Source organism: Lynx rufus, unplaced genomic scaffold, assembly GCF_022079265.1.
Source record: "Lynx rufus isolate CCGP_SWC_20201006 ecotype Redwood Valley unplaced genomic scaffold, mLynRuf1.p SCAF_22, whole genome shotgun sequence".
Lineage (NCBI taxonomy): Eukaryota > Metazoa > Chordata > Mammalia > Carnivora > Felidae > Lynx > Lynx rufus.
In genome coordinates this window covers 14895246-14918787 of record NW_025814837.1, presented here as the reverse complement: position 1 = coordinate 14918787, position 23542 = coordinate 14895246, and the positions used below count along the sequence as shown (strand labels likewise).

Sequence of the window (23542 nt, the reverse complement as noted above, 5' to 3'; positions counted from 1 at the left end):
ACATTCCCAACCAAGTTTCTGTCCCAATACTTGAAAACAAAGGAAGACGGCAAATGTGGTGGAGGGCTGGGTGAGGGTGTGTGTGTTTGTGCGCACGCGATCCTGAACGTATGGGTGCGTCACTGCAGGTGAAACCGAGACTCAGGACAGCAGAGGGGGAAGGGCACATGGAGAGAGGGGCCGGCACTGCAACCAGTGAGGCCTCTTCCTCTCTTTTGCTGAGATGGGAAAGCAGGGAAACAATGGTGCAAGGGAAGAGACATGCTAGGTTGATATCTGACGTCTGGACCTTGGGAGTTCAATCCTGTATTCTCTATATAGGTAGATATAGATATAGATATAGATATAGATATAGATATAGATATAGATATAGATAGATATAGATACTTAAAATTTTTTTTTATTTTATTTTTTTTCAACGTTTATTTATTTTTGGGACAGAGAGAGACAGAGCATGAACGGGGGAGGGGCAGAGAGAGAGGGAGACACAGAATCGGAAACAGGCTCCAGGCTCTGAGCCATCAGCCCAGAGCCCGGCGCGGGGCTCGAACTCACGGACCGCGAGATCGTAACCTGGCTGAAGTCGGACGCTTAACCGACTGCGCCACCCAGGCGCCCTTAAAATTTTTTTTTAAGTTTTTTTTTTTTTTTCAACGTTTATTTATTTTTGGGACAGAGAGAGACAGAGCATGAACGGGCGAGGGGCAGAGAGAGAGGGAGACACAGAATCGGAAACAGGCTCCAGGCTCTGAGCCATCAGCCCAGAGCCCGGCGCGGGGCTCGAACTCACGGACCGCGAGATCGTGACCTGGCTGAAGTCGGACGCTTAACCGACTGCGCCACCCAGGCGCCCCTTAAAATTTTTTTTTTAAGTTTATTTATTTTAGAGACAGAGAAAGAGGGAGAGACGGGGGAAGGGGCAGAGACAGAGGGACAGAGAAAATCCCAAGCAGGCTCCCCACTGTCAGCACATAGCCTGATGTGGGGCTCGATCTCACAAAGGGTAGAGATCGGGGCCTGACTCAAAGTCTGATGCTTAACTGACTGAGCCACCCAGGTGCTCTTTTTTGTATACATTTTTAAATGTCCATTAAAAAAAAAAAAGTTTCTCTTTAAGAAAAAGGCATGGGGGTGGGGGACGATGCTGGGTATTATTACGTTTAAAAAGAAGGAAAAGAAACACCAGTCCACTTACTGTTTTAGAAGCCTGAATTATCATAAACAGTGTTTAATTTGCTTAAAGTATTATAACTGTTAAAAAAAAATTCTAGGAAGAGTTGTTTATAGTTCCCACACGTGGGAAATTTCGTCTATATTTCATGAACACAGATACAAATTAATTCAGAGCTTGTTATAGAAATGGACAGAAGTAATTTAAGAGAGGGGAGAAAATACCTTCTTGGTAAGAACAAACAAAACAAATTGTATCTACTTATGGGGAAGTAATGTTTCCAGTACGGTTCCCTGAGGCAGCATCATTTTCTTAAATGATACACAGAACTGAAGAAAGCAGGAGAGAAAGGAAAGGCCAGTTTAAAATGTAAGAAAAAGCTTAAGAGCAAAACAACTGACAAGCCGGCATTTCGGAGAACTGATCATTGATGGTAATGCTGAGGGTCGAGGGGGAGCTCGGGGCCACTCAAGGGGCTGCTAATCCTATAAAACTCTCACGAGTGCCCTCCAGGACTCTAACTAGAGATTTCTTTAAATTCTGAGTTACACTGACTGCTAATTATGAAAAATGTATTATTACAATTTTAAAACCCAATTTAAAAACCCACCAGAATTTACATAAGTAGGCTTTTTATTTCTGCATTTATTGACTGCCTACCATATTCCTGGTGCTCTGCCAGTCCTCTTAAAATGAGCAGGATGCAGTCCCACTGGGAGTCAAGGAAGGGCAGAGAGGGATCTAGCCAACCTGGGGCAAGCAGGGAAGGCTTCCTGTAGGAGGCAATGGCGGTGTAGAGTTCTAGGGATTACTAGGTATGAGGAGAAGGGCACGAGTGCTTAGAAAAGGGATTTCAGGCAAGAAGGAACATGAGGGGTGAGGTGGGAACCCAGCAAATGAGGAGCACCTCTCTCCAAGTGTGGAGCTGAGTAGAGCACGTAAGGGCGCCGTTCTTCACAAGTTTCAGCATGGGTGCTTTCAGTAATGTTTCAGGAGCCCCCGGCACGTTCAGCTTTAAACTCACAGACCTGGGTTTGAATCATGACTTTGCCCTCTTTCAGACTAAATCAATGAGGTTTTGATTTCTTCATCTGAGAAATGGGATAGTACCTAGCCCAAAGAACTCTCATGAGCCTAAGAACTCTGGTGTCTGATAAGAACTACACTTCCTGAGTGCTCACTAGGTGCAGGACACGGTATTGAGGGCTCACGGCAGGCCCTCAAGCAAGCAAGCAAGGTGGATATTATCGCCGGCCTTAACGGACAAGGACACTGCAGCCGGCTTCTCGGCGCTGAGGCCAGAATTCACACTCGGGCAGCCGGACTGCGGACCCCAGCTCGGAGCTGCTCCGACCGCCTGGTGGTTGCTCCACTCCTTGGCAGAGCGCTGGGCCCACCTGGCATGTGCTCAGGAGACGCGGACAGATTTTTGTCCTTCGGCGGTAGTGTGCTACGTGGGCCAAAGCAGGATTCCGACTGTACGTGAAATCCTGTTGTGCATCTGGAACTGGAAGAAAACCTTTGCGGTCACCTGGTCCCGTTCGCTGGTTTGAGCAAATGCCTGCTTACAAATGATTTCTAGACCGATCTGCTATTTGTCTAAGATCGGCCCAGGATCAGATCATCATAGCCTCCCCTCCCTCGGGAGCCCGCTTGGGTATTTTCGGCTCACACGGTTTCTGTTTAGGTTTCCTCCTGCTTGTAATTTGGGCAGGCAAGCATGCACATGTGCACACGAGCCTGCCCCCACAGCCCACCCCGCCCTCCTGCCAACAGTCTGTTCTATATTGGGAGGTATTTTTGACACTCCTTTCTTCTAGAATATGTTTTCCATTTTATAATAATAATTACGATCCAGAGAAAAGAATGTCATAATAGCTGATGTTCTTTGAGTTTGTTAGACACACTGCTAAAAACTTTATGCATTATCTGATTTAAACCTCACGACAACTCCATAAAGTACTCACAAGTAGTATTTTTATTTTACTGATGGAGAAATGGGAGGCCAGAGCCATCAGATAACTCGCCGAGGGTCGCTGTGCTCTGCAGGCTCTTGTCCCTGCGGCCCGAGGGCCAGCCCACGCTAGGTGCTGTCCCTGACCCTCAGGGGCTGTCTGTCCCAGAAAATTCATCCCCCTTCCCGCTCTGGCACCTCCTGCCAGCCTTCGCTCACCTTGTAGTTCCATTCTGATTTTGTTTCTAGTTTCTTGTTATACAAGCAAACTCTCCTGCATGTGTTCCCACTGACTTTAATGTTTTTGAAGGACTATTCTTTTTCCCGGGCTTCCGGATATTAGCACACCTAACGACTGAACTAGTGCTTTCCTGTATGACGACACATTCCAGATTCGTCCCTCTGTGCATCGATCTCCTAATAAACAGACCGGACTTGGCCCCTCCCATGTGACTGTAGCCCCACTCTCTCTGCCACACTTTGAGATTATCAGTGACAACAGAGTACGGAGAGGAACCTGTCCCACACTATTGGAGCTGCCTTACAATACGTCATAGCGGTCACTTCAAATAAAAGCATCGTATTAATTATATGCTACTATCAGAGCACTATGACAAAGCCAGCTGTTTCCATTTTCAATTTAACAATTTTTTCCTGCTTGTAATGGGGCCAGCAAAACAGCAGTTTACAATGAAGTAGTACAATATTCTGTTTAGTACCCGTAAGTGAAAAGCCAGAGGCTTAACGCAGTGCTTAATAAAAAAGAGCAAGGGGTGTCTGGGTGGTTCAGTCGGTCAAGCATCTGGCTCTTGATTTTGGCTCAGGTCACGATCTCATGGTTCATGAGTTCGAGCCCCATGTTGGGCTCCGTGCGGACAGCACAGAGCCTACTTGGGATTCCTTCCCTCCCTCCCTCTCTGCCCCTACCCCATTTTCTCTCTGTTTCTCAAAACTAAATAAACAAACAAAAAAGGAGTATGGTGAGGTGGGTAGATGAATGAAAATGACCAAATTATTCCATCCCTGCATGACTTCAGAGTGACGAGGAAGCTTGAAACCCCTGTCAGAAACTAGGCTTTAAGTTGACAAGGCCAAAGGGAGGAGATTTAGCCTCAGGACTGTGAGTTACACCTCTACAGAAGGAAAGAAAGCTGCAAATTGGACAAGAGTACTATTTACACAGCTTCAAAAGTACACAAACATTGTAAAGAAAATATAAAATGTCCACACTACCTTTTGTTAAAAAAAAAAAAAAGTCCAATGCCTTCTTTACATCACAGTGGCCAACATGCCCGGTGGGGTTTTTACCCCGAGAAGGTCAAGATGTTGAATTTATGTCGCAAGATTATTGAAATGGTCACCAAGTTGGAATGACATATGAAAAATACTAAGTTTCTATCAGCCCCTGATTCAAAGACAACACTCCGGGGTGTGCGTAGTTGGGAAACAAGGAACACGCGCTGACAGCATCCTGCCTTCGGCTACACCACGGTCAACAAAGCGCTGTTGTGGGTGTGCGTGCGTCTTGTGTAACCATCTCCACCCTTCTGGGGCTCAGGTCTGGTTGATCACGGTTCAAGAATTTACCCACAGGCACCAAGCTGGTCCATACGCACCTGAGCTGGGGGTGTTTTCTCCGTAGTTCTCCCTTTCCCTTCCAACAAAACAGAACCAAGCCCTAACCTGCAAAACACTCAAAGAAATGGAAGTTCCCAGCTACGAATCTCTCCATTTTTCTCTTCCTTTCCAGATGCTCATCAAACAGAAGCTGACACGTGTTTAGCAGTCATTTGACGCCTCTGCTTCTCATCCTCGCTGTTCCATTTGAAAGTCCTGAGTGAGGAGGGCACTGAAGCCAGAGCTTATGTTTCAAATAAATACTCTGGCTCAGTTTTAAAATCTGCATAAAGGGTTACAAATGGGCTCTTGAGGAGCCCGGCAGAACGGGCACTTGGAAATACAAACCGTACTGTCACTGCTCGGTGTTTCTGTCACGGAAATCTAGCCAAGGTGGAGAACAGCGCTTTGTCCGTATTTCACACGGTTCCCTAGGTTTGCTTGGTTGTTACAGTCTTTATTCCAGTCCACATTCGCGTGTGCCACAATTTTCTCTGAAGTCCACCCTTCGTGCCGTCTTGTTCCTTCTGCAGTGTATCATCGAGATGGTGATGTACTGATGAAGTACCTTCCTCGGGGCCCCTAAGATTATGGATTGGTGGGACACACTTAAAAGATCCTTCTTTTCTGCTTTGATATTGACTGTTTGCACTGCTTTGAGACTAGGAGAGTTTTCATTTTTTAGGTAAGCTCTCAAGCCCCGAGGGCCTTCTAAACGGTTTCTTAAAAAAATCAATTTTTGGAGGGATGGCAGGGGCTTTGACAAGCTGGGCAGGAGCTCTGGAACACAGTCAGCTCAGCTCGCGGAAGCAAGTTTGGGCGTGCTCAAATCCACCTTCCAGGGACGAAGCCCTTGGCCTGGCAAGGTCCGCCGCTGTTCGAAAGTGGTGGTTAGCTGTTAACGCACAGCTGTGATTTATCGTCTGAATATGGGGACACAATAAGAAAAACTGCACAGAAGTAAAAATAATCATTACCACCAAAAAAGATAAGCAGCAATGTCATTACTAAGCAAACTGACACATGGCATTTATGTAGCAGCAGGAAGCCATTATCCAGTGACAGTGTCATTTCTACTGACACTGTATCTTGATTAGATTCAGATGGTCCAGCAAACAGCTGATATAATTGAGGGACTGAGACACGGATTTTTTTTTTTTTTTTAACAGGTTCTTTTGCAAATGGGATTGCCACCAGATTGGAGCTTCTGGGTGTCTGCCTTTGGAATATGAATACACGACACGCATACAGTCGTAAGAGTACAACTGATTTCTCGACCCCCTGCCTCTCACATTCCCCTCCTTCTTGCACCGGGGCCACCCTGGGCACACACAGAGGCCTGCCATGCAAGGCATTATGCACCCACTTCAGCTTGCTCCTTTAGGGACCAGTTATTGCAAACAATTATTCAAACAAGTACATAGAACACAGAGTTTATTATTATAAAGGTACTTTCTACCTCCAAGCATCCTGAGAGTAATCTTTCAGGGGCAGAATATTGATAATCCATCTAGCTGAAGCTATAAATCCCGCATTTTTTACTGAAAAGAAATGACATTTTAATGGGTTATTTATATAATGATAATAGAACAAACTGGCAGATACAGTGGAGTAGACTTTTCTATTAACATACCTCAGGTTTCAGTAGAGAGCATTTGTATGCTCAGTGGACCCATAAAGGAGCCTTCAGCGTGACTTTCTGAGGCTTACTATTATTATTATTTTTTTAATGTTTATTTATTTTTGAGAGAGAGAGAGACAGAGACAGAGTATGAGCCAGGGAGGGGCAGAGAGACAGAAAGAGACACCGAATCCGAAGCAGGCTCCAGGCTCTGAGCTGTCACCACAGAGCCCGACGTGGGGCTCGAACTCACGAGTTGTGAAATCATGACCTGAGCTGAAGTCGGATGCTTAACCGATTGAGCCACATGGGTGCCCCTTCTATTATTTTAAAGTTCTCAAAGTTCAAATGCGACTTACAACATCAAGTACTTTGGTTTTGAATCATAGATGCTTCTGCTTGGAAGTTATGCGGGGGGGAGGGGGTATTTTCTGCACTGGCTTAAGAAAGAAGACTCCCCCCAACTTGAGAATAACTTTCATTGTTTTATTTCAGTCATGAATACACACAGCATAGACACTTACTGTGTGAGGTGTTCTGACACAGGGGTGTTTCCTTTCTGATACAAAGATTTTCCACATCTCTGTGAAGGTCAAGGGCTATAGGGTGGACACACGAATTACGGGGGTGTAATTCTCCTGCCCACAGAGCTCTCTATGGGACCAAAATGCAGTTTGTCTTTTGGAAATTAACCTAAAATGTTTCAATGCTGGTCCTCATTTGCCATAAAGAAGGTCTCAAAGGAAGAGACTCAAAGGTCTCAAAGCATTTTTATATGACTGACAGAAACCACATATTTTTTTTGTTTGTTTAGAAAGTACATCGTTTGAGGAGTCAAAGTCATAGGAGATTCACAAGATGGGTTGTGTGACCTAACAGTGTTAATTCTAAGCCCTTTAATGGAATTGTTCTCAAGACACAGTAGAGTGGAGTGTAACCTTGTGAAAGATTACCAGAATCTTCTATGAGTTATCTACTAATGAACTTTTCAAACAAGGACATAGAACACAGAGTTTATCATCATAAAGTACTTTCTTGTATGATGAGGGGAGAAGGAAAATACAATAAAAAACACAGAGCAAAAATGACCTTGGCATTTCTCAATGACATTATTCATGACGATGTACCAAAAGGAGTAGTCAGTATTATTGTCCCAAGAATCAAGCCAGAATCAATAAACAAAGTCTCTCTTTAACGACCCCGTCTCCTGCCATATCACCACCAGCCCCACGCTGCTTCACTGTAGACCTGGTACCTGAACTCTGAGCTGTGGGTGGACTGCCTGATGTTGACAAAAACTGCAGATTCCCCTCACACCCTGACATACGGGTCACTTGAGTGGTGACCAGGGCCCAGATATCTGCATGTTTGACTCTGGCATGGGGGTTATCAGGGAGGAGGTATCAGCTGGAGGAACACATTCGGAAGGCAGGTGTCCCCCTTCTGTTCCTCTGGTTCACTGGCATCTGGGTGGTTGACTGGTTGATTTATTCCCCTCTCTTTACTCTTTCCCTTCAGGTAACTAGACTAGAAAATCCCTTTCTAGGCTCTGCCTTGAAGAAAAAGACATGTACGTTTTTGCTGCTCCGACTGGACTAGACCTACCATTAAGTCCTAACGTTACCCTAGTGAAGGCCACCTTAAGAATAAGTGGCTTGAGGTTACTCCAGAATGACCTGCCCTCTTGGCTCACGACCACCTTTATAACATAGTTCTGGCAGGTGGTGAGAAGGATTACATATCTGGCCGTGGGAAACATCAGGATGTCCCCTGCCCTGCTCCAGACCAATGAAACCAGAATCGCTGTGGGCAGGGCCAGGTTTGTTTGTTCAAGCTCCTGCTGATTCTAACATGCCCCTAGGGTTGAAAGCAAGGCTATAAAAGAGGAAGCCACAAAGGGCCTGGAGTCAGAGTGGGAGCGAGAATCTTGGTCAGTCACTTGACCTCTCAGACTTGCAGTGTTTTTATCTATAAACTGGAGTAAGTAACAGTCTCAACTCTGAGATTACTTGCGGCGCGTTAGATGAGAAATATAGATAATGAGCCCTTTACACTTGACTATTTCGAACAGCTTTACTCAGTTATGTGCCCTTCATTGTTTTGAGGGCCTGGCTTCCGTACACAGCATTTCACCCAAAAATTCGTGCATCAGGCAAACTTCTGAACGCCCACTCTGTGGCAGGTGCCGTAAAGCACAAGAATACGAGGATGGAGACTAAGTGAGAGACAGCTTTCCAAGGACAGCGTTTCTCTCCAATAGGGTTGAGTTCCTGGCAAGTAGAAGTTCAGAAGAAATCAAGAACGTGACCCACAGTCTGGCCCTGAGATGCTTCAAGCTAGACACCCAGCGCGCGCCCCCACCTCACCGCTCTGCTATCTGACGCACGGCGGCCGCGACAGGTCTGACGCGGGAGGGCGGCCCTCGCCTTCTCCACGGTCCACACCAGGAGCAGGCTAATTATTTGCCACCAAGGGGCTTCTGCCCACATTTTTTTTTTTTTAATTCTATTTTGGTCAAAATCAAGTATAACTTCAGTGTCCAACAAATGGAAAATGAAATAGAATGTGTCAGGAACGGAGCCAGGCTCAGTGCACCCGCGCGGCGATCGGAACATGACCTGGCCTGGAGCTGTGCCACGGCCACGGCCCAGAGAGTAGACTTCACTCTGCATCTCCCTCCCCCGGAGATGAGGGGTGAACACACATATTCACCGCACACCACGTAGCAGGAGACGCATCACAGAACTCAGAATAGGCAAACCGAGCCTCCATCAGGGCGACCCGGAACACCGAAGTGACAAAAATCTACTTCTAAATCTACACTCACACGTAAGCCAGATTTTGTCTTGAAAATTTAGATGAGCAAATAGGTAGGAATAAAGTTATCTTTTGGCTCAACACAGGGGGTAAACTATATCCCAAAGTGGGCGTATTTGTCCCGGGTGGTGTTCTTACTTACGACGTCACTTGGTACCAACCCAAATACCATTTAGTGACTGTTCACTTATCATCTGTCCTCCCAGCTCCCCTACGTAAACTTCAAGAGAGCAAGGACTTCTGTTGGCCAGTACATGCCCCGCACACTGGGGAGCAAAGAAGAAATCTTCTAGTGGACACAAGGACAGGGAAAAATACAGGTACTATAGCATGGCTACATTTGTCTGTGAGTTATCCTCTAAGACAAGACTTTATGAGTTAGGTTACTAGGAAAGCCAGGTCGGTTCTGTTCCCAAGTGGCGAAGGAAGTTTGCTGAATTCGCCAGTAGTAGAAGTTACTGGCTTTTCGACACTAAAGAGAAAATCCAGCTTCACGGTTTAAAAAAAAAAAAAAAAAAAAAATGTCTTTTGGGGCACCTGAGTGGCTCGGTCGCTTAAGTGTCCAACCTCAGCTCAGGTCATGATCTTGCAGTTCGTGAGTTTGAGCCCCAAGTCAGGCTCTGTGGTGACAGCTCAGAGCCTGGAACCTGCTTCGGATTCTGGGTCTCCCTCTCTCTCTGCCTTCCCTGCTCACACTCTGTCTCTCTCTCTCTCTCTCAAAAATAAATAAACATTAAAAGAAATTTTTTTTTTTAATTTTTTTTTTTCAACGTTTATTTATTTTTGGGACAGAGAGAGACAGAGCATGAACGGGGGAGGGGCAGAGAGAGAGGGAGACACAGAATCGGAAACAGGCTCCAGGCTCTGAGCCATCAGCCCAGAGCCCAGCGCGGGGCTCGAACTCACGGACCGCGAGATCGTGACCTGGCTGAAGTCGGATACTTAACCGACTGCGCCACCCAGGCGCCCCTAAAAGAAATTTTTAAAAAAAAGTCTTTTGAAGCTGATTTCATTTAGTCTTTGCCTATATAACTGAAGAGCAATTCTGAAAAAGCAATATTATAACATGGCAAGAGACAGAGAAGAGGAAAACTGCCCCTATCACCCTGGAGAAACTTTCCATTTTTCCTTTGCCAGATGCTTTCCCTCCTTTTCAATCACCCCCCTCCCCATAAACTAATTTCCTTTTTTAAAAGATCATCCAATCTTAACACTGAACACTGTTCACCACTGGTTAGAGACTGTCCTCATTTCGTGCATTTCCATAGGGGTTTTAAAGGCAGGGATGTGCCCCCTCTTTCCACCTGTGCTGGGGCTACATTATCTCAGGATGACTTCCACTCTCCCCAAAAAACTTGTTCTGTGAGTTTAAAAATTTTTTTTTTAATTTTTATTTATTTTTGAGAGAGAGAAAGAGAGAGAGAGAGAGGGAGGGAGGGAGAGACAGAGAAAAACAGAGTATGAGCAGGGGAGGGGCAGAGAGAGGGAGACACAGAATCCAAAGCAGGCTCCAGGCTCTGAGCTGTCAGCACAGAGCCCGACGTGGGGCTCGAACTTGGGAACTGTGAGCTCATGACCTGAGCCAAAGCCCGATGCTTAACTGAGTCACCCAAGCGCCCCACTGTGAGTTTTTTTAAACTTGAGATAGACATTGCATTATAAATCATGCTGATCTGTGGTGCCTGGGTATATCAGTGGGTTAAGTGTCTGACTCTTGGTTTCAGCTCAGGTCATGATCTCATGGCTTTATGGGTTTGAGCTCCAATTCGGGCTCTGCACTAATGGTGTGCATTCTCTCTTTCCCTCTCTCTGCCCCTCCCCACTCGTGCTGTCTGTCAAAATAAATTAACCTAAAAAATATTTAAATCACTCTGGTCTAAAGGGTAGGTTATAATAAAAAGCCTTCTACTCAGTGCCCTGCAAGAATTCTGAAAGAAAGCTCAGTGAACTGTGTGGCAAGGAAGATGCATTGATTTCTTGGCATTTCTGCTGGAATCCTGAATCGTGGGCCTGCATGATAACAGGACTGGACTCGTGTCTAGGGCCTGTCATGTGAAATTGGAATCGTGAAGTCACAGACTCGCGGCACAGAATGCCCAGCCCTAATGCAGGATTGCAGAAAACTCCCTAGGTTGGCATACAGCAATGACACGGAAATCCGAACATTAGAATTCAGCCGTCCTGAGAGTGGATGCACCAATCCCTTAATGTCGAGCTCATCTGACGTTGCTTTCAGGGCAGCTCCACATGAACCATGCCTTAATGGCTAACATGTCGAGAGTGAAGCATGCCAGAAGCTAGAGCAGTACTGGCAAGGCACATGTGTTTGGCATCTCCATTCTAAAGCTCCAAATACACACACCCCTTGGGTGGCCATGGGTGTTGACTGTGAGGCTGAAAGCCCGGTCTCTTGAGTTTTGCAATTACCTACATATGCCAGTGCGCTTAGTAACTCTGCTGCTATTTAGGAGAGACCAATTTAGCATAATCTACTTATGTGGGAGTCAACTCATGTACTGGGTTTAAAATACACAAAAGCTCCGTCAAGCGGTCAGATCGGATGGCTCAGGACTGTAACATGAGATCTTGTCTTGCACCTCTGGGTCAGTGGCTGAAGGGCTCTCTTTAATCAAGACCCCTCCCTGCCTTATTACCGCCCGGTAGGTTTCACTCATTAGCAATAACAGCCCACTTCCCAGTTTTAAAAAGTCCACATGTGAACAACCATCAATATAGCTGCTATTAATAGTGAGCTTCCATTTTGTGCAAGGTGATAATAAAGGATGAAATGGACCTAACTTTGAACTCAGACTTGCGTCTTCTTTTTTTTGAAAAAAACTTTTCAATGTTTTATTTATTGTTGAGAGAAACAGACAGAGTGCGAGTAGGGGAGGGGCAGAGAGAGAGGGAGACACAGAATCCGAAGCAGGCTCCAGGCTCTAAACTGTCAGCACAGAGCCTGATGCGGGGCTCGAATCCACAAACTGTGAGATCATGACCTGAGCCGAAGTCGGATGCCCAACCAAGCCACCCAGACTGTCTTCTAAAGCAAAGAAAGTTTATTTAATATCACACACACACACACACGCACACACACACACAGCCATGAAGATATTTCAGTGGCAATACAGGAGATTTTAAAGATGTCATGTAATTTGGTACCAATCTTAATTATTTATAACAAATTATTTAGATACCTAGACTTTGTTGTTATCAATGATGTTGATAATGGGTGCCTTAAATTTTTAAATCGGACATTATCAGGTCTGTCCTTAAAATCTGCAGGGCCCAGGGCAAGAGCACAGGTGAGGCCCACCTCCCATGTCTAGATGCTTATAATTTATCAATCAAGCTAGCAAACTGTCAGGTAAGATATGTTCTATCTTTATAAAATCCATTAAAAATCTTTTCATGACAGTGATGTATTTTTTGACTTTTTTTGTTGTTTTACTTATTTGATGTACTGTTCTTGCAGATCTGAACTAGGTGTTTTTCTCGGTGATTACAATTCAGAACAGCAACTGGAACTGGAGACTTGTCAGCAACTCTGCAAGGGATCTATCTCCTTGATCCCTGAGGGGGTGTGGATTAGCCTCGGTCTCATAAACCCCTCCAAAGAGCTGTTCTGCATCTTACACAAAACATCGGTAAAACACAGCACATCACTGATGTATGCACCTGCTCCAGTTAATTTGAAACCTTCAGTCCCTTTAGCTAGAAACCACCTGACAATGAATGTGAATAATGATGTGTGTGTGGAGCTCTGCTGTAAAATGTAAAAAGTCAACTTGCTTATTGAATCCCAACTCAGGGCTTAGAAGCCTCCCCCCACCCAAAACACCAAAGCATAGGGGTATCCACACACAGTGGAACAGGTAACCTTGGTAATTAAAGAAAGATCAAAACGTATTTTATTTTAATAGCCATTATGATATAGCATGAAATATTCATTGAGGAAGAAGCCTATGTTCACTTGGAGGGACCATCCACATTGGTGTTGTTCAAAGCCAGATGGTGAAAGTCAGAATCTCTTAGGAAACTCGTGGAGATTCTGATTTTATTGGTCTGGGGCAGGACCATGTATGGCTTTTTAATGCTTCCCAGGTGCTTCTAATGTTTGGCTGTGCGGTCCATTGTACCACTTTCTGGGGACCATGTTCTAAGGGTGGTCTTTAGCCAAGAAGGCGATAAATAGAGACAGGATGAAAAGTCATATAAAACATTTCAAAATGGAATAAAGGCTCTATGTAGAACCTTTGAAATTGTAGAAAGACATTACATTTTTTATGATCACTTGTTATAAACAAATTAAGGCTTTTATACTACAAGTCTCTTCTTGAAATTCTAGAAAATAAAACCAAGGAAAAAGTCGTCCACTCCTCTGGGCTACACCAAGGAAAAGGCAAGTGAGAGAGGAACCAGGGTGTGCTGACGGGCGAGGGGGCAGGGAATGGTTCCACAGTGGGAGAAGGGCTCGGACTACCCTAGAATCTAGAGAACTCGAGTTGGAGCTATTTGTAACTCTATGGTCACAGGCAACCTAATCTCCTAGGATTTATCCCCAAAGGGGTGAAGATATGCAAGAGATTTTCCCAGAAGGTGGGAGGAGTAACTGACATGTATAAGAAAAGCATGAAACCCTTCCTTCCCTGTATCTTTGACTACAAAAATTTATGTATGGGTCCCCTTAGACTGACTGCTGCCTTGAAATGAACACTGGATTATTTACCAAATGCATGCGCGCGCGCACACACACACACACACACACACACACACATATACACACACACTATAAGAGGGAGCAGAATCGTCAGTTCAACATCTAAACCAGCATCATCTGCTTTAGGTGTAAGCAACAGAGAAGTCACTTTATAAGGCTTGTTTCCGAGTCTTAACATATGCTTAAGAATATCTCCTAACGATCAAGATGATGTTAGAACAGCTCAGCAGTTCTGGGACAGGTAGGTGCGTCAAGATAAAAGACCAGAAGGTGCAGGCGAGGGCTCCCCTGAGCCTGCAGTCATTCAGGCAAGAACCCAAAAGTGAGCCTGTTTCCATGGTCTAGGAAATGAAGGAAGGGGATATATTTGGAATTTGGAAGGCAGTTTGAAAAGAAACAATTGCTGGGTTTGGCAGAAGATTAAGCATAAAGGCAATACTATGTGTTGGGCACAGGGCCATGGCGTGCTTTTAGTAATCACATTTAATCCTCTCAATAACCTTGCAAGAAGACCTATCCGTGTCTATTTTACAACTGAGAAGACAGACGCTTAGAAATTGGACCTATCCATGGCGAAACAAGTACTAAATGGCAGCATCAGCATTTAAATGTGGGGACTAATGAACCATGAAGTATTTCTGATGTTTCTCCCATGACACTGTGGCCCAGTGGTGGCGAGGATGTGTGGGGAAAGATCGGGAAAGGAAGACGAACAATTTCACCTTTTCTAATGAAGTTGGTGAAAGAGAAATTCAAGTTATCATGTATGTACGTATCAGGTTGGGGAAGAAGTGGGTTTGCTTAGAGTTTTAAAAAATCTGTGTATAGGTCAGCACTGTCCAACAGACATAAAACACAAGACATGTATGCAACTTTGGGTTTGTTAGTAGCCACATTGAAAGAGTAAAAGGAAACGGGTGAAATTAATTTTAATGACATATTTAATTCAGTATATTCTCATTCCAACATGAAATCAATAATAAAAAACTATTGAGTTGCTTTTTTTTTTTTTTTTTTTTTTTAAGAGACAGAAGTTTGTTGAATACACAGCAAGGGAACAGTGGGCAGGACAGCAAAGGAGAGACTGTCTGCCTGCGATATTTTACTTTTTTTGGTAGGCACTAATTCTTTACAGTCCAGTGCAATTTTACACTTAGAGGACATTCTGATTTGGACCAGCCACATTTCAAGTGCTCAAAGGCTGCATGTGGCTAGTGGCTGCCATATGAGATGGTGTATCCGGAGTACTGAGATCGTGGAATGCGATGCCTGTCTCAGGGTGTGGACGAGGGACTGAAAGTAGACTGTTAGAAATGCCCACGCAGAGGGGCCAGAGGAAGACTCTCCAAGTAAGACACCTATTCGAGGTCTCTAAAGTGGCAAATCACTGGAGAGAGGAACTGAATAAACAGCACCTCCAACACCCTTGCAACGGGCTAAGTGATACGGGGGAGCTTCACGGATGCCAAACCCCCGTGCGGCTTTAGTCAGTAGGAAGAGACCCCCCCCCCCCCAGCTGCAATGAGCCTTGGAAGAAAACCTACTACTTATGTCGTGTGCACATGGGTCATTGTTAACTTCCCTCCTGAATCAGAGTTTAAAAATTGGACTGAATGAAACAAAAGGCCACCAGATCAGATCAGTGAATTTTGCTACAGCTAAGGATTTGCTTTTTGGCTCGTGTACGTTTTGTGGCTTGCCCCCTAGAATTAAGTGTTCATCTGAAGAGGCGTGGTGATTTTCTTTCTTTGATGTTGGTATTAGATTAGAAGGAATGAATGGAAATAAGTATTTTTTTAAAAAAGAAACCTTACTTCCTTATATGATATTCTTTAAAAATATAGCCATCATGTAGCATGATCTTGTAGCACCTGTCACAATGAACTTAGGGAAAGTGGGGACTCAATAATATTAATAACTGAATGATATAATCATTTCATTTAAAAATATAAAGCTTTTTGGTCATTGAATTAATGGTCATCTGTTTTTTAAAAATTTTTTTTTAATGTTTTTTATTTATTTTTGAGACAGAGAGAGACAGAGCATGAGCAGAGGAGGGGCAGAGAGAGAGGGAGACACAGAATCTGAAGCAGGCTCCAGGCTCTGAGCTGTCAGCAGAGCCCGACGCAGGGCTCGAACTCACAGACTGTGAGACTGAGCTGAAGTTGGACGCTTAACCGACTGAGCCACCCAGGTGCCCCATGGTCATCTGTTTTTTAAAAAAATCATTTCACTTTGGCTGTAGAAATTCAATCTGGAAACTGAGAGAGAAAATTTTATCTTTCTTCTCAACCTTTCATAAAATATCAGGTAACAGAGAAAGACTAAAAAAAGCAGAACTGTATAGTGCCTGTTTGTAAACCATGCTCCCTCTTCAGACACTTTCTATATTTATTTATCTGCCTTGATCCCTCAGAAGTCCCACTGGCCTTTTTTTTTTTTTTTAAACAAGACTATCTTGGCTTCCTGGACTTTTGCATTGTGTTGTAAATATACTGCCCCATTGATAAGAGCCTCTCTTTTTTTTCTCTAGCTCACAAGTTGGTGCACCAAATGACCTCCTAGAAAATTCTTAAGAACTGATCAGAAAGTGTTTTAGAAAAGGACAGAAGAAAAGCCAGTAGCAATAGAAATCATCCTTCCTTTTGTACTACATTGAGAAACCTGAAGATCTCTGCAGGGCAAAATATCCTAGAACTCCATTCCTATGTGACATGTCTACATAGACCTGATTAAGCTGTGGGTCGAGCCCTGACTCGGACAAGACTGACAGCCACGTCCAAGAGCAGCGTGGGTAGCCGGGGGGCCCACACGGCACCCTCGTGCTCTAGCCCCGGCCCCAGTAAGTCCACGCTGCTGTGCTGGTCAAAGGAAAAACAGTTAGATCATCAAATACATGCACTTCCGAGTGTGACTTTTCCGTTTTTCGGATTACCTTGATTCGGGGTATTTGGTGAGGGTGGCCAGGCTGCTGGTGTACATGTGGCCGCCCACATCAATGTGGACGGGCGCATTGGATTTTGTGAGCTGTGCTGGAGTAGGAATGCCTTGGTTGTTCAGTGGAGATGCAGGAGATCTAGTGATCAGAGGTCTTGACATATTGGGCCGACTGTCCTACAGAGAGATAAGCAAGTTTAGACACGTTTTCGGTAGAGAGAAAGGAAACACACGCATCATAAAGAATAAGCCAGAGACTAGTGTTGATATTCTTTCGGTAATAAAATCTTGAAAAATCAGTAGGCTCTCACTCTTGTTGTAATGAACATTAGAAACACAAAATCCGTAACAAAGAAAAGGAAAACTTCCCAAGCTCCGAATCAAGGAGCCGAACTAATGTTCACTTCCAATCATCCTGAGCTCTATGACGGCCTATTTTACTAATGAATTCTCACATTTAACAACTGCTAAATGGCACATGGAGAGTTACCCTCATTCCAAATGAAAAGACAATCAACACTTAAAACAACCCATATCTAAATAAAATACATAAGCTTTATCCTTCTCTTTGGAAACTTCCCTATTGCTATGCAGTTGGGATAAATACAGGTCTTTCAGCACTTGTGTTCTGCAACTATGCTCGATTTCTATTTTTTAAATCAGGAAAATGAGGGTATGACGAACCTGGCCTTCAGCACACATTCTCAAAGCAACTTTGTAAACAGGCACCCCAAGTTCATCAGTCAAGAGATCAAAAAAAAAAAATCAACACACACTCTACCCATTTGTTCCCTGCTTCACTCTGTACAAGACTAAAGGTCTGGGGACACTTGGAAAAGACTGTACCCTTCAGTGGTAAGTATGTGCTTGTGAGCATGAGCAAGTTGCTCTTCTCTATGCCAGACTTCTTGAAGTGATCAAGCTCCCAAGGTAGAAATGGGGCAGGTGTCAATGGAGAAGCCCCACAGGCAAAGGTACAATGTGAGCAGGGGCGCCCGGGTGGCTCGGTCGGTTAAGCCTCTGACTTCGGCTCAGGTCATGATCTTGCAGTTCACGAGTTCCAGCTCCGCCATCGGGCTCTGTGCTGGCAGCTCAGAGCCTGGAGCCTCTTGGGATTCTGTGTCTCCCTCTCTCTCTGCCCCTCCCCCACTCAACTCTGTCTCTCCCTTTCTCTCAAAAATAAATAAACATTAAAAAAAACTTTTTTTTAAAGGTACAATGTGAGCAAACAGAGCAGATGGAGGACATCACACGGGGGCGGCGAGAACATGTTGAAGGAACTGTACTCTTGAGGAAATAAAATATTACATCCTTTCCATTGATACAATATAAATATTTCAAACACTATCTAAACATGGTCTATCACTCTCTTAGTGATAGGGCCCAAACCACAGACAAGTCAAGTCACGTCTCTGGCACTCAATGAAGAGGTCAAATATTTAGAGTCTACAATTGAGGAATAAGTTAAAATAGCATTTATCCCTCAGTTCTGCAAGGCTAACGCCACAACAATACTCTCAGATTTATAATTTAGCCAGAGATTGTTTTCAAACATGCAAACAATGCGTGGCAAAGCCAGTGACAAGGCATAATAAAGGGATTTTGAAAAATGCCTTTGATGGAGATTATAAAGGGGAAGTCATCTAGTTTTTGTGCATAAAACCCAGCATGATAAAATATAAATTTGCAAAACATCATAGATTTTATGATCTGAAACAGCTTTAGGAGCTACCTGGGGCACAACTGTTAGACTACTTAGCATTAACCACATGTCTAGGCAAGACAGCGAATGCACATACTTTCTGAAACTCTGCAGCTACCATGAATGCGGTGGCGATTGAGCCTTTACACAAAACGCTGACCATCTGTGTTGTGCTTTTCTCCATGCTGAATTAAACAGGGCCCAGAAACAGTCCTAGGAAAAGAGCTAGTGTTTTATTTCTTAAATGGGGTGGTCGGTTCACGGGTGTTCACTCTATTATTCTTTAGATGTTCCTCTGTATTTTTAATAATGCAAAAGGTATTAAAAAAACACAAAAGGATGTTTGTAGCACACAGAGAAGAGAAATTGAAGAGGTATCGGATGGGGGGAAATACAAAGACAGACACGGTTGGTAGAAAATATAAAACAGTTAAGATCTGAGAATATTAAAAGTTGCGTTTTAAAATTTGAGTGAGAGAGAACAAGATTTTTCCTTTCAAAATGCAATCACATAACCTCTGCTTTTGAGAGATGCTTCCTACCTGGCTAAAGACACCCCCTTCCCCCCCCCCCCCAGTACCTTCCACCCTGTTACAATTCATCCCATCATGGACTGCAGCGCCTGTAATAGTCTTTCAATTGGACACATTCTGTATCCTGCCTGAGGGTGCTCAGGCGAAAATGAACAGATTTGCAGGGTTAATACTGTAGTTAGACTGTGACCTCATTCAGCACAGCTCCAACACTGCGAGGTCTATAGAAGAAGGAGAAAAAAAATTAAAGCATAACCGATCGGTTGAAGGATTCCAGATTTCCCAGAATATATACCATTTACATTGTAAATCATAAATGTATGGATATTGCTGAATTTAAAATTAAGCCAGTGTTTCTTCAGCGGCGGGTGGGCGGGGGATTAACCCTTAAGGGCCAGGAGGGGGTTTCTGACTGCCACGCTCAGGCTCACTCTGGCAGGGCTCCCAAGTTTCAGAACTGGGCTTCCCTGAGCCCCCTGACTACTTCCTCTGCTCTCTTTCTCCATTCTGGGAATCTTCCCTGGTCTGGGTGTGTCCCCATTAGATGACTTCTAAGGCATTAAGTGGTATTTGCTAACAGAGTAAAGGGTTTTCATTCACTACTTTCTGTACTGGTGCAGACTGAAAGAACTTCTAAAATGCATAGGCTGGGATGGGGGAAGAGGATGTTTGGGGCTGGAAGGTCTTGGCGTTTCCAGTGGATACTCTGTAGCTACTGCAGTTACTCCAGATGCTTCCTCTGACACATTCTGGCAACCCCTTCCCTTGCCAATGGCTTTCTCTTCTTTCTCTAGTCTCTGAGGCCCAGATGGGAGGCCTGTACCTGCAGCCCCCATTTCCCTTCCAGCCTCAGGACGAAGCCCATGCCCAGGGTGGCCACGCCGAGCTGGAAAGAACTGGGTTCTCACGGACATTGCTGGCACACCGAAACGACCAACTCTGAGCCCATCTCAAGACTTCCTGCTACTTGGAGAAATAAATCTCTTTCTTTTTAAAGCAAGTTTGAGTTGGGGTTTCTGATACCTATCCTGACAGAATACCCTTCCTTGACGCGGCTCCCTGTGAGGTCATCTGGCTTGGTGAGACGCCGCCTGTGATGCCGTGAACAGCTGCCTGCTGACAGATGCAGAATTTTCTACCGTATTATGGCCACTTTTCAACTCCACTTCCCCATCTGCCTTTCCCTTTGATTGTTCACCCATCATCATCTCAGTTTGGATATCTCTTAGAATTATTTCCGGTGAAAGGCAAACCAAAAACTTTAACCAGAAAGGGCGCAAATGCCTTGGCTGTGCCATCATCACTCCTGACGAAACAGCCCAGCGTTCTGTAAGGTGCCCAGACAGAAAGCTGTCTCTGATAAACTCCCACCTGGAACGGACTCTACCTAGGAGAGAAGAACCCTAACATTAAGCTATTTGGTTATTGGCCCTTTCTTGTGCAGCCCATTGTTCCCTCCTTCCACGATATTTACTAACCTCTCCTGAGTGCCAGGCACTCGACCAAGAAATGGATATACAACAGGGAACGTGACACACTGGTCCCTGACCTTACCAGGCTCGCTGTTTGGTGGGAGACAGAAGTCAGGAAACAAGCAACTGCTACCAGGCAGGGAAAGGCCATGTTACTGTGGCAGCTGAATCAAGGGGGCCGGTAACCTAGGCTTGGGGGCTGGGAGGAGGGATGGGGAAGGTCCCCTGGAGACAGTCTAAGCTGAAATCTGATAGATGAGAAATCAACACACAGCGAGCAGGTTGCTGGGAAGGGTTCCAAGCAGTATCGCCAAGGCCCTGAAGTAGGAGAGCACCCGGTAGTTTGTAGAAATTAAAAGTATAGCACGTTGTGAGAATTCTCCCACTTACCTTTTCCCCAAGGTCTAGAGGGACAATGTAGGAAACAGAAGCTTGTAAGATGATGGCCTGAGAACCACAGAAGTAAATGACAACTTACAATGAAAAAAATAAATAAAACCCACTACAACATCCTATGTCTGGAAAAGAGGAAAGGAAAGAGGAAGTCAGCCAACAGCCAGCTTTCTAAACAGCACTGTCCAACAGAACTTTCTACAAGAATGGAAATGTTCTAGATCTGCTCCATTTGGTAGGGTGGCCACCAGCTACATGTGGCTATTTGAGCATTTGAAGTGTGGCTAGTGGAACTAAAAAACGAAAATTTAAATGTTATTGTAATTAATTTAAACTGTAATGTACATAGCCACACATTGGTAGCGGCTGTACCACTGGACAGCACAGTAAAGGCTTACCTTGAATTTTTCTTAATATATGGAAGCCCAAATCATGACAGACCTGAACCTATCAGCCACGTTTATTTATTTTTTACAAGGTTTTTTTTTTTTTTTTTTAAGATTTTACTTTTAAGTAATCTCGACACCCAACGTGGGACTTGAACTTACAAACCCCGAGATCAAGAGTTGCACGCCCTACCAACTGAGCCAGCCAGGCGCCCCGCAGCCATGTTTAAATGGAGAAGCAGAGTTACTTCAGAAGTGAATACAGACAGTTCATGACTTCACAGCACTATTTCTCCCTATTTACTGATTTTATGAAAATAAATTAATAGCCACGCAGTGAGGAAAACACACCTATGGCTCTCACAGAGCACTGAGAAAAGGCACCAGACACAAGGGCATGTCCTGTATGCCCACTCACACGAAGTTATGAACTATAAAATGAATGCATGAAGACAGAGCTCAGAACACTGGCCACCTGTGGGGGTTACTGACTGGGAGGGGTAAAGAACGAGCCTTCTGGACAGTTAGACAAGTTCTAAATCTTGATCTGGGTGGTTTCACAGTTGTATGCACGTGGACATTTAAGATTTATTCATTCACTTTACTCTAAGTTCTACTTAAAAAGAAAATAAACCGAAAATAATCTTGGGAAAAACTCCAATCAAAACACCATGCTGTTCAAATACTCATCTAAATTTCTGTGAAATATTACCTTTTTTAAAAACTAAAAAGATGTTAATTATTTCCTCTCCTAGGATAAACCAAATCTGACTATGGTACTTTGACATAAAACAGCCATCTGAAATTGTATTTCAAATTCCTCTTTTCCCCTTTTCTATCCCATATGCCTGGATTTTCCAGGCATGTTGATCAGCTTACCTTTAAAGTTTCCATTTCTTGGCTGCTTTCAGTCTGAGGCTTCCCTAGCTTAATCATCCACCTCACCTACCCAACAAAGCAGCAATAATTTTTTTGGTAGGAGACTCCTTCAAGGGATTTGACTTCAGGCATCTTTCAAAAGAAGCTAATGAAAAATTTGCCTTCTAAATCTAACCTAGTTGTGTGCTGTTCAAACAGGAGCCCCAGGGGCACTGCCTGGAACAAATGAGCTGAAGTTTAAACTGAAAGTTTGAATGACTGACTTTGTTAAAAATGTATGCCCCTGTCTTATGTCACGTTTCACTATCAAGTTGGACTACACTACCTCTTTCACTGGGAAAAGAAACAGGTGTCTTAGGGACATTTCCAGAAAAGCATGTCAATAGTAAAATACTTATCTATATTATTTGATATTGTAATTCATAACATTCTATAGAGGAGTGAAGGAATTTAACACAAATCATAACTTTTCCACAAATTTCAACCTTAGTATCTCTCTCTCTCTCTCTCACAAACACACACACACACACACACACACACACACACACACACAAAGAGAGAGAGAGAGAGAGAGAGACTCAAGTAGCATCTATATTACATGAAATGGAATGCCTGGAGACTGGAGTGTTCTCATGAATTCTATTTTTTGATAGCTGGCCAACCATTTAGGGTACCCAAACTGTACTCAACGTATCTTAAGCATGGATGTTGCCAGTTCCTGGGATGGAAATCTATGGTTGCCTTCAGAGTGTGATTTTAGAACTGACACAATCCTATTGGACTCATAATGACGGTTCTTGTAGAAAAACATCAGTTTACTGATCATAGTTACTTAATGGCATAACAAGATTCTCAACCATAATGTCAACGTATTTTGTGAGAGATCTCATTTGTTTCTTCATTTATTCAAGAAATATTTATTGGGTTCCTACCACGTTCAATCTCTATGGCCTCTATTGACTTTAACTAAATAGGAGAATGACCTGAGAAAAGAGAGAAAAAACTCCTATAATTTCACGAGTTAAAAAACAGAAAAACAAAAATAAAAACAAAAACCCACCAGCACTTTAAAGTCTGTGAGTATTGTATATGTAACTTATTTAGAGGACAGTTTCTGTCAATCTCTGAAGACACCTGAGAATTAGGCCCCAAAGCCTTCTAAGCCTCCAAATCTGACATCAAATCTTCCATTCACGTTATCATAGGAGCCCTCTTCAACTTCACAGAACCTATTTACTCTTAATTCATGCATTTATAACAGATGTAGTCATTGGTTTTCTAGCCCATAGGACAATAGCTACTTACAAAAATCATTCAAGATGACATCATCCCCCAAAAAA

The 23542-nt window shown here is 44.0% G+C and overlaps 1 protein-coding gene across 1 annotated transcript in view; it reads right to left on the bottom strand.

Annotated features, from left to right (window-relative positions):
* The window catches only part of KCTD1 (potassium channel tetramerization domain containing 1), a 92563-nt gene that overhangs the window by 29692 nt on the left and 39329 nt on the right, over nt 1–23542 (bottom strand). Inside the window, 1 exon segment of the mRNA XM_047087066.1 lies at nt 16836–17014. Coding sequence (XP_046943022.1) covers nt 16836–17014 — 179 coding nt within the window.